General features: G+C 40.5%; 1 protein-coding gene across 1 annotated transcript in view; it reads left to right on the top strand.

The window, feature by feature from the left end:
* Positions 1–12,210, top strand: part of UVRAG (UV radiation resistance associated) — an 88,971-nt gene that overhangs the window by 39,687 nt on the left and 37,074 nt on the right. Inside the window, exon 12 of the mRNA XM_074536144.1 lies at positions 797–962. Within this exon, the coding sequence (XP_074392245.1) occupies positions 797–962 (166 nt within the window). The remainder of the gene's footprint in view (positions 1–796; positions 963–12,210) is intronic.

Below are 12,210 nucleotides of genomic sequence, written 5' to 3'. Positions count from 1 at the left end.
CTTAAATACATACATCATGACAGGCTCTGATAGAGCTCAGTATGGTTGCTGAGTATCATTATAAGCTTTGTTGGAGGTCCTTAGTTCCGCTGGTTTCATGGATGCATCAAAAGGGATGGCTGTTGTGCTGTCTGTATCCCTTAAAAAGAATTAAAATAGAGAAAAGAGAAAGGAAAAGCCTTTATATGGCTAAAAGATGTAGTTTTGATTGCAAGATCTATGTGTATTCCTAGCAGGTGAAGCTTTAAGGTTGAAACTTTAACTGTCAAATTGAAAATGAAACTTGAAAACAATGGATTAATGTAAGTTTTTCCAGCTATTGGCAGAGAACAGAGTTCATAGCTTGGGGTCAGTGTCTCTCCAACTGATCTCACTTGTAAATAAGGAGAATGCAGCTTTCTCCTGATCCCACTCAGACGTGTCAGCTCCATCTAGAGAAACGCAGAAATCTTAATACTTGGGTTTTGACTTGTGAATTTTGTTTAATTTTTCCCATCACTTCTTCACCCTCCCCCATCCTGGCAGTGTAGCTTTGAAAGTAAAATTTGCAGGAGAACAAGCCATCACCAGTTTTCTGTGCCTCATGGCAAGAGGCAAACACAACACAGTGAAGTGCAAACATTTGTAAAGCTCTCCAAAGTGACACCAGGTCTCCTTCTGTCCTTGCGTTCTGACTTCTGAGAGCTACAGTAATTGTTGTTCTGAGCAATATTGATGAATATTGTATTGAGCAATAAAGATGAAGATTAGGATTCAATGGATCCAATTAATAATAGCATCTTTTTGTCATTGACAGCAAAAGATGATGGAAGCATTGCTGTTGCCCTGGGCTATACTGCTCACCTAATTTCCATGATCTCCTTCTTCTTACAAGTGCCACTCAGGTATCCCATCATTCACAAGGGCTCCCGGTCTACAATCAAAGACAATATAAATGACAAGCTGACGGAAAAAGAGCGAGAGTGAGTATAATGTGAATACACTGATCTGCTGTCTTCAACAAATCAACACCAAAAAACCCATCCTAAACACTTTTGGGCAGTCTGAGGTGATAAGGAATTTGAAGTTACTTGTTACTGCTTTCAGTAGCTGTGGAATAGTCATTGGGTTTCTCTTGTTGGAATTTTGGGATACAACAGAGTAACTCAGCTTTAATAATCTGGGTCTGTTGGCATATATATGGCTTTGATTTGGCATCCAGTAATGCTAGAAAAACTTAAATAGTGTTTCTTAGTGTTTCATGAGTTTTGGTTTCTATTTGGAAAACTTGTCTATGTGTTTTGCTACTGGCTATGGGAATAAACTGCAGATAGCAAGTGCAGTTTCACTGGGGAGCTGCTGCCAGTGCCCTAATAGTGGTTGATAAATGGGAGAAAACAAATTGCTTTTTAAAACTCTATTTTAACACAGAGTTTTTTAATCAATTGAAAAAGCACAGTAGCTTGCCACCTACTATAAATCAACTGAATATTCAATGTAGAGCTTTTCATTAGTTCTGTAATCATTGTCTTTGAACATGTAGCTACACTGTTACTGTTCTCCCTCTAGGAAACTGTCTTGCTGTCTTTAAATTCACACTCTGAATGTCTTGTCCTGTGTTTTGGAGCTTTGTTTATTTCCCCACTATATTGGCCCAGTGTGCTCTAACATGAAATTAATGGCAATTACTGGTTAAGGTTCCCTTTGTAGCCTGAAACCACTGAACTGCCAGGAATGCAGCACTGACCATTGGTGGGAGGCCAAACTGCTCTGTTGAGATTCTGGGCATTGGCAAAGTTTGCCCAGAGGCTTTAGGGACTACCCATCCCTGGAAGTTTTCAAGACCAGGTTGGATGGGGCTTGGAGCAACCTGGTCTGGTTGGAATGGGATGAGCTTGAAGTCCCTTACAGCTCAGGAATTATGTGACCCTGTATGTGTGTATGGATGGCTGCAGTCAGACTTGCAGCATCATTAAATTCATTTTTCCACAAAAGTTTGAAAAGGGAGCAAAGGAAATGAACTTGGGAAAAGTATTGACTTTTCCTGACTCTGTTGACAGGAAGCTTTGAAAAAACAAATTCTTCTCTTTGGAAATATGCAGTTAAAGTATTACAATGTTTTAACACTAATTCCTCATAATCCAAATAAAGATGGAAGGGTTTTATTGTGCCTACTTGTCAGAATTTGGATGCTTGGAAGGGTCTGATTTCTCTTTGAAGGTTAGTGACTTTAGGCAGGATGGGCAAGGTAATTGGCCTTAAGATTTAAACTTGTCTTCCTGTTGTGACACCATAAAACACAACTATATAATTATGTCTTGCACAGTACTTTTGATACCATTTTAATAACTTGTCCAAACACACTTCTGGGTACCTTAATAGAGCATTGGCCTGTTTTGCCTCAGTGTAGATCTTGAAGCAGATGATCCTACTCCTTCCTGTACATCACTTTGAGAGAGCTGCAAACTAGAACATTTGTATCCTGAAAACAAATTTCTGAGTAGTAGAGCTCCTTGTGTGTGGGTGTGTAAAGATTAATTCAGTTTCCTGTTCTCTCATACAAATTAGAAGGTTTAGTCCTTCATGCTGCAGCCTTCCAAACTCTTGTGAGTTAATACTTGATTTCACAACAGATTTCTGAAAAGGAGAGATTTTTATCTAAGTAAATTTATCTCTGTTGAGCTATCTACCTGTGTTGTGCAAGATTTTTTCAGAATTAGCACCGGCTGGAGATCTTCTCTTCCCAGCTATTGGAGAAACAATCCTACCAACTCCAAGGTTTTATGTCAAATGTCTTAAATTGCAGTTATCTTTCTAAACTAATAGATCATGTTTCTCCCTTGCTCCTAATTGTGTTGAGCACAGCAGTTAGCATACATGATTAGATTTTTTTTAATGTCAGTTACCTGTCCTTTAGCAGCTTTTCAAACTCAAACATAAATTGTTGAGTAATTGCAGTGATGTAATCCCTGTATTTAATCTTTACTATAACACATAGCATCCTTATTATTGACTAGTTTATACTTACATACTTGGCTTTTTTTTTTTTTTTTCATTGCAGGGTGTTGGAGGTTAGGATTTTTCCTTTTTTTTTTTCCTTTCTCAGGAAATTTTTCTCCCATTTGTTGTCCAAGGGATGGGAAGGACAGATACATAAAAGAGACTAAAGATGTGGCCAGGGCTAGGGACGGGGCACAGTTTGCTTCTGTCTCTTAGCTGGGAGGTTTTATCTTGGAAAATGCAGGGATACTGAGAGAATTGGCTGGGAGTTAGGGGCTGGGCTGAGCTCTCATTCTCTCTCTCAAGAGAAGGATTGTGCTGCTGGCTGTGGCAGTAACTGCACCGAAGGGGAAGGTGCTCAATGGCCAAGAGAAGGCTGTGGTTCTGTTTCTGTTTTTATTTTGTTGTTGCTGCCATTGTTGTTGTTTGTTTGTCTTGTTATACATATATATATATTTGTAAAGCCCTGTTATTCTTTTTCCCATATCTTTGCCTGAAAGCCGTGTAATTTCAAAGTTACCATAATTTGGAGGGAAGGGGTTCAAGTTTTCCATCCCAGTAAGGTTCCCACTTTCCTTGGCAGGCACTTGTCCTTTAAGCCAAGACACTGGGTTTCTCTGAGATCCTTATTAGGATCTTTCTAGAATTTCTAGAATTTTTTTTGTTGGGGGAGATAGCTGAGGTTTTCGCTCAAGAGCAAATTCATAAGTACAGGTGTTTGTTTTTAAAGTCATACTGTATAAAGATGTTAATACACTTTCAAGTTTCTTTACTGACTTTTCTAAACCCTCCTGTTGAGCTGCTTAAATATTTTGAGAGCTTTCAGAATGTCAGTAACTTCTGGGAAATTCTTCTGCTTCAGATTGGTTTACTTGCATGATCCAGGTCGCTTCTACGAGGACCTTGAGAATTTAGTTTTTTTCTGTTACAATAACTGTTACATTGGGACTTTGAAGTAGGAGGTTGTGATGAGAACTCAGCTCTTGTCTGGCCATAGTACTGAACTTAGAATGAAGTACAAAGTGACTACCAGTAGCATATAGCATATGGTCAGCCTTGTAATTGTAGAGATATTAGTGTTTGTAATCTGTTGAATAACTGTTTCTTTTGTGTATTCCAAAAGCTGATTTTGGTACTACTAAAAAGCTCTAAGTTTTCTCCAATGATGTCTACTTTTATGACTTTTTGAATTACCATGTAAAGGCAAGAATCTGATTTTGACAAAATTTCTCATTAACTCATTTCTTCAGTGGTCCCTTTCAGCATCTCCAGAGTGCATGCAATATGTAGGAAGAAAGAATTCTCAGAAGTTCTGGAGTCTGAAAGATTTCAAAGCAATGAGTGCACTTTGAGTCAGCTTGCAGAGGACGCCTGTTGGAGCGTCGGGGGATGGGATGGACAGAGACGAGAGATCTCTGCAGCCAGGCCGTGGAACTTGTGGTTTATTGCAAAGGGCCTGGGTGCAGGGCCCTGCTGGGAGCTGCCAGCCACAGCTCGGAGCAGGCCTGAGAGGAGAGAGGGGAAGAGAGGATGAGAGGGTGAGAGAGTAAGGGAGTAAAAGGGGTAAGAGAGCGAGGTTCCTGTTACAATAAATCTTCTTTTGTGTTGAATATTCTAATTCTCACTAACTAATCTAGTACAATATACAAATCCTATAGCATTTACATACAGCCTATAAGAATCATTACATCACCATACTGTGTTACATTTTAAACCCTAAAAACTACTCGTTGGACCCCTTCTGCCAAGCTAGTAGGGTCTGCTCTGACCCCTGGACCTGTCTGCAGGCAGAGGGAATTGTTTCATCAAAAGGGGATTACCTTCAGTCGGGCCACACCATTGTTTTCCAGTTGTTCAGTAACTAAGGTATCTCAAAGCTTGCTGTCATTTCAGTCTCACTTATAGTTTCTATATTCTCAATATCTTTTGCCAGACAATCATATTTATAAGGCTTTCCTGTTCCACCTTCCCCAACAGACGCCATGTTTGGCAGGCATGTTGACCCGCTGGAGTGGGCAGGAAAACTCTGCAGAAGGATCTGGGCAGGCAGCCTTGATGGGACAAGGCCAGTTGTATAGGGTTCAACAAGGCCAAGGGTTGTATCCTACCCCCATGGAATGCTGCAGGCTTGGGGCAGAGTGGCTGGAAAGCTGGGAAGGGCCCTGGGGGTGCTGATCAGCTGTGGCTGAACATGTGTGTGCCCAGGTGATCAGGAGGCCAACGGCACCTGGCCTGTCCCAGTAATGATATGGCACAGGCCCAGGGCAGTGACTGTCCCCCTGTGCTGGGCACTGATCAGGCACTGCCAATGTCAGCAAGACAGCAGGACAGACATTGAGGAACTGAAGCATGCCCAGAGATGGGGATGGAGTTGAGGAAGGGTCTGGTGCACCAGGAGAGACTGAAAGAGTTGGCAGAGCTCAGGCTGGAGAAGAGGAGGCTCCCACCCTTCTCAGAGGGGACCTTTTCACTTTCTACAACTCCACAGGAGTGTGGAGCCACGTGGGGGGGTTTCTGTTCCCAGGTTACAAGTGGCAGGATGAGAGTAAGCAACCTCAAGTTGTGCCAGAGAAGTTTTAGGTTCTATATTAGCAAACATTTCTTCCCTAAAATGTTGTCCAGCCCTGGTCCAGTCTGGTACAGTGGTGGAGTCAACATCCCTGGAGGGGTTTAAAAGCCATGTGGATGTGGCACTTGAAACATGGGTTAGTGGTGGCCTTGGCAGTGCTGGGTGAGTGGTTGGATTTGGGACATTCTTAAAGATCTAAGAACTTTAATGATTCTGTGATTCTGTGGGTATGTAACTCCCACCTTAAAGCTACTTAGACAGCAGCACGTCCCTCTCTGCAGTGATGAACAAGTTTGCTTGCAGAATAAATCACCCAAATTCTTTGGCAGTGTTCTGGTGAAACTGAAACCTAACGTTTCATCACATCCTCAGTAACAGGGTGAGGATGCTAAGATGAAACTATTTCTGATATGTTCTAGACTGTGTTTCTCAAGCCCTGTATTTAATGCTTCTGTTAGTCTGCTCACAGATTTTTAACAAAGAATGGCTCCCACTTTAGGGCAAAATAGGGATTCTTGTGTCTGGAGTGAGACATACATAGTGACATTCCCTGTGCTGGTGTTGCTGCTCATTTTATAGTATTTTAAACAGCTGGGAAATATATATATATTCCTCTAAGAGGAAAAATTGGGGTTTTTAAGTTTAATCACCTTTCTGGTTTGCTTTGTGTATCTGGACAAGTGAAATGCGCATTCAGCTGAATTATTTATGTTGACTTTTTGAGCTATCACTCCTACTATGTCTCTTAAAGATTTTCAAGAGCTCTTACTTCCCTGCTAGGTAACTTGGAACTGGAAGCTATTTCAAGAAATAGTTTTACTAACATTATTTCTCTGTAATAATAGTACAGAGAAATCAAATAGTACACACAATCTGATGGATGCTACACCTTCTTCCCAACAAAATGTGTTAAGGGAGGACTAGTAGGAGCAGTAGGAAGAAAGCTGCTACCTCATAGTCATACTTCAGGTTGGGGAAAAAATGAAGAGGTAAAAAATGGCATCAGTGCCTAAAAAGGTTTTATATTTAAAAGGTAGCAAGAACATTGTCATTTGCAAGCACAGCTGCTGGAGCCTTTAAACACATTGCAGAGTTGTCTGATCTCCAGGAATTGGCCTTTTTTTGTTTTGGTTATATGTTTAAATATTGAACTTGGTGGTATTCAGTGTTACAAAGGCCAAAAATATGTATAAAATTTAAAGATAAGCAAACAGGACCCAGACAGCAATGGAAGAAACCTGATCTAGTCTGGTACATTTTTGCAGGAATATTTGGCTTTAGTTGATCTGAGATAACAGTAAAGAACTGTAAAGGTTTCCTTGGTATTTTGTAATTTAGAAAAAGACTAATTTTTTTCCTTCCACTGTGTGTGACAAAGGATTGAGACAGCTACCATGCAAGTCTTGGGCATGTACCTTGAGGCATCTGACATCTTTGCAGTTGTTTTATGACTTTGATGTACCTCAGGTACCAAAAGATGTATGAAATGGTGTAAGAGGGAGTGAAAGTAAAGATGCTACCATGGGTTACTTGTCCTGTCTAAATTCCTTTTGTTGTCATTTAAGTTGGAAACATCTGTCTATTGTGATACTGCGCCCTCATAGAAAACAAGATCAAAAGACAGCTAAATAATAATATAGTTACAGCTCAAATTTGTCTTTTTATGCAGCTCACCTTGATCATTATTGAAAACCTCAAGCAAGCCAGAAGATTGCAGTGCTTAGTCAGTTTTTGTTTTGATGTTTGATTTCTCTAGGTGCTGATACTTTTAAGGCCAGTTTGAATTCATTGCTGTAGCCCTTGTGGGAAGGCCAAATATATAAATAAAAAAACCATGTCACCCTCCACTGGGGTGGTGCAGACTTGTTGCAACTGAAGGTTGCATAAAGCATAAATAAGAGGTGCCCTTCTTGGGTCTTCTGAGTGGTTCTGGATTCCTTAAGGATACAAAGCATTGAGTAAGTTTATCTTAGTTGATGTGCAAGGTCTGCAGAGCCTTTGCATGTGGGGAATGCTGATGTATCTCCACAGTTTGTTGACTGAACCTTGAACTCAAACCCTAGCAGACTGGATTAGTCCAGTTTGGGCTGCTTTTCATTAGCTTAGGAAACCAAATTTAAGAAGATTAAGTAAATCAGGCAGGACATATTCTGAATCTACACATACTCAAGCAATTATTTTGGTGTATTGGTGTTGTATTTTAGACCTACTCATTTGCTCAGAAAAACTGGTGTGTTGTGTGTGGTTCACACAGTTGTTAAATCGTGGAAAGTGAGTTACTGATAGTGGAAGTTCTGATGTAAAAAGTTTCTTTTCAGGGTAAAATAGGAATAAAGCAAACATATGGGATTCCTTGCCAGTTCTGCTCCAAAAAATGCTTCCAAATTATCTGTCTCGATGTATTATCTTTAATTTCTTTGAAGTGTGGCATGCTGGATTTGCAAGTAAGTGGAGATAAGTGTTGCTGAACTGGCCTATGGATAATTTTTGGGCATTTGCAATCCACTTGTTGAATGAGCATAATCTGTAAGTGATCCTCCTTATTGTGGCCTTACTCCAGTTTGGAAGAATGGGAAAACAAGAATTTCAGCTGCAGTAGACTTAGTACAACACCACTAAAGTTGTTATTGCTCTGTGCCTGGTAGCAGATAAGTCACTTGCAAACAAAGCAGTCTGAAAAATCAGAACATGAGCATGTAAAGAATAACTTTTCACTGACGTTGAAATTTTCCAACTCAATTGACACGTCTTTAATCATATTTGGTACTTTGGCTGAGGTCATAAAATGGCAGCTTTGGGAAGAAATCTTGGCAAACTTAGATGGAGGGAGATGGTTGCTTGAGAAATCTAATAGCTATCAAAGAAAAGTTGATTCTTTGGGGCAGATTGAGTGTGTGTTAAGGGTTCAACTGTATTGCTCAAAGAATGCTTTTTGCCATGAACTTGTCTTGAACTGTATTTTTACATTCTACAATTCTTGAGGATATTTAGCTAGAATCCTGGCTTATTTGATTCTTCATTAGCAAAACAATACTTTTGCCTTTATTGAGTCAGCACATATTGCTGTCTATAGATAAAGAATTAATTAGATCAGGTGTTGTTTAATGAATTTAGATAATGTTAACACTGTTTCTGGGAACTAGAAGTTTTAACATGCTCCTGGCCAGTCTGAGAAAGCAGATTTTGTTTACAGCAGTATATGAGACCACTGACCCCAGACATGTGAGACCAGCTGAGAAATGTTTCTGTGAAGACATACTAGTCTTAATCTACTCCCATTGGAACACTATACTCCTGTTGAGATTTTTTTTTTCCAAAACATTACTTCATTTTTTAAAATAAGCCGGGACTTGACCTGTATAGAGTGTCTTCTAGTTAAAAATGATTCTTCAGTGGCAGTGAGATTTAAAGTTCTCATAGCAAGGTTGTCTGCTCCGTCCCTACAGATAGTCCATGTGTTGTGACATTGATCATGGCTGGTATGGTGCAAGCCTTGAATCCACCTGAAATATGTCACGGAAATGCCCAATTTACAAAAAGCCGTCAGTGTCACTGGCTCCATAGGTCCTTTGCTGTGATTTTGAGGTATTTGAAATCATTTGCTGAAGCAATAGAAGGATACCCTCTGGTACAAAGTGGTGACTGTCTTGTCAGGATTTGCCTGACTTTCACAATTTGGGCATTGGCTTTTATTTTCTTTCCACAGTCTGTACATACTGAAGCTATTGTGCATTCCCCAAGAGCAAGGTCACAGGAGTTACACTTAGCACAGAAAGATGTTTCTGCTTTTGATTATCATCATCTGAACAGTTCAGAAATGCATTTTGAAAATACATTTCATAAAGTTAAACTAATGTTTTATTTCCCCAGTAAACTAATTCTTTATTTATTGTATAAAGCTTGAATGGGGATATGCTTTTTCCTTTTGGCAGTCTGTATTTTTGTCATCAAATCTGTTTTGCAAGTGTAGCTTTTTTTGTTAAGTAGGAACTCAAAACCATATAGTAATCCAGTCTGAATTTGCTTGTGATTTGTAACACTTATTTATGTCTTAATCTGTAATTACAAGCAAAATGCATGCTTGTAGTCCTTTCTTCTGTCTTTTTATTTAATTTTGGATCTTCTGCAGATCTGTCCAGTCTTTGCTGTGAAGCTGATAGAGTTGTGGTGCAGCTTATCTGAGAAGGAAACTGGTTTTAAAGGTGTGCAGCCAAAGCTTCTTGTGCCTTGATCTTCAGGTGGAGTGCTAAGATGTTAGGAATGCTGGATATTTTGGTGCTTGTGGCTCTTGAGCAGTTTATTTGTCCTAGTATTTGATTTGAAGTGTCCTGAGAAATTGTGATTTCAAGAGAGCTGTCTGGACAGTGGTGGTCCTTCTGACTTAAAAGGCTTTCAGGGTTTAATTTCTTCTGGTTCAGAGAAGCCCCAGGACTTTTAAATCACACAAGCTTCCTCCTTTGAATAGGACATTCCATTACAGTGAGCAAACAAGGTGTGGTTAGGTTGGAGGGAAAACACTGGTTCTTTCCTGCCCTGCCTGCCCCCCTTGCAGACCCCAAAAGGGGGTGAAACTGAAATAACTCAAACTTCAGTAAATATTTAAACCTTTTCTTCTACATTCCTCATACTTCAGACATATCAAACAAGAACTTGTGGCTTTTTCAGGCCATTATCTTACCTGGATTGTGCTATTTAGTCCTATCCTCATATAGTGTTCTATCCATGGTCTAAAGTTTAAAACTCATTTTTTTTCTTAACTGACCCATTTTTAGTAGCGTTGTGAGACACACAATTTAGTAACAATTGTGAGACACAAATTGTTCCCCCAGATTTGGTAGATGCTCTGCTATGACATGAGTGACTTACAGTCACAGAAATTACATCAGTTCTTTAGCTGTATGGTAATGAATAATTGGGTTTCAGCTGCATTCTGCAAGTCTGTGCTGCAGCCACCTCTCTGCAGTCATTCTGCTTACTGTCCTTGAAAATGAGAAGTGAAAGAAAAAGCCAGATTGAGTTTGTTCTCTGATAAACTGGACACAATTGGGCAGGAAGTATCAAAGATAGTGTAAATACAGTCATGTGAAAGTGCAGTGGTGTCAGCTTCGTTTAATCTTTGGATTAAGATTCCAGTCTGCATTTAACTACTGGGTAATGTCTTGATGTCAAAATGGACAGCAGTGATGATTGATGTTCTCATGATTTGGAATTGTGACCAGCACTGTTTAACTTCTAAGCCAATGGCATGGACAGTGAGATGGAGTTTGCCAATGGCACCAAGCTGTGTGGTGCTAGAGGGAAGGGATGGCAGAGGGACCTGGACAGGCTGAAGAGTTGGGCCTGTGCCAGCCTTGTGAAGTTCAACCAGGCCCAGTGCAAGGTGCTGCACTGGGATCATAACAATCCCAAGCACAAGTTCAGGCTGGGTAGAGGATGGATTGAGAGCAGCTCTGAGGAGAAGGACACCTTGGGAAGATGGCTGGAGGGGAAGATGGACATACCCTGGCCATGTGTGCTGGCACCTGGAAGTGCCCATGTGCTGGGCTGATCCCATGGCATGGGCAGCAGTGAAGGGGGAATTCTGCTCCTCTGTCCTGCTCTGGTGAGACCCCACCTGCAGAGCTGCCTCTGGCTCTGGGCTCCAACATCAGAAGGATGTGGAACTGCTGGAATGAATCCACAGGAGGCCACAAAGGTGCTCCAGGCTGGAGCCCCTCTGCTCTGGAGGCAGCCTCAAAAACAGAAGGTTCCATGGAGACCTGAGAGCTTTTTTCAGTGCATAAAGGGGCTCCAAGAGAGCTACAGAGGCATTTTAGGCAAGGGCCTGGAGATATGGGACAAGGGAGGATGGCTTCCCACTGCCAGAGGGCAGGGTTAGATGGAATTTTGGGAATAATTTTTCCCTGTGAGCCCTGGCAGAGGTTGCCCAGAGAAGCAGTGGCTGCCCCATCCCTGGAAATGTGCAGGGGCAGGAAGGACAGGGGTGGAGAAACCTGGTCCAGTGGGAGCTGTCCCTGCCCATGGTAGGAGGTTGGAACAAGATGGGTTTTCAGGTCCCTACCAACACAAACCATTTTGTGATAATTAAGTGTTCTTAAAACATAAGTGTCCTAATGTAGTTTATAAAGCTGCAAATATTACTGGTCCTTAAAGTTTTGAATCACTTGGAAAGTTAAGGCTATGTAACATAATTCCAAACTAGATTTGGAATTTTACTTGGATTTGCCAAATGAGATATAATATGATATTTAAATTGTGCCAGACTTTGTCCTGTGCAAGACAGTTGGATGTGATGTGTAAAAACCATTATTTTACTGACTTCTTCCCTTAAGAGCTTTCTGAAGTACAGATTAAACTTTGAGACTTTAATATAATTTGGGATATGGCAGAGGTCTGAACTGAAGAGAGAATAGAAGATCTAAAACATATGGTGTATTACCAAAGTAAAAGCAGGTGAAAGCAGTTAAAAATGAAGCAATTTCATAAGGTTTAAAAATAGTTTGTGTTAAAGGCAGGTGGTTATAGACAATAAAAGTGGGCCATCAGTATATTGGGACATACGTGATATTTCTGGATGCAGAATTCATAAATCACAGAACACAACAGTAAATTTATTTGGACTTGAATTCATAAGAGATGCTTGAGGTCTGAAATAAATGCAT

Source organism: Zonotrichia albicollis, chromosome 2, assembly GCF_047830755.1.
Source record: "Zonotrichia albicollis isolate bZonAlb1 chromosome 2, bZonAlb1.hap1, whole genome shotgun sequence".
Taxonomy (NCBI): domain Eukaryota; kingdom Metazoa; phylum Chordata; class Aves; order Passeriformes; family Passerellidae; genus Zonotrichia; species Zonotrichia albicollis.
The sequence above is the reverse complement of the archived record's forward strand: the minus strand, read 5'-3'. Positions and strand labels throughout refer to the sequence as shown.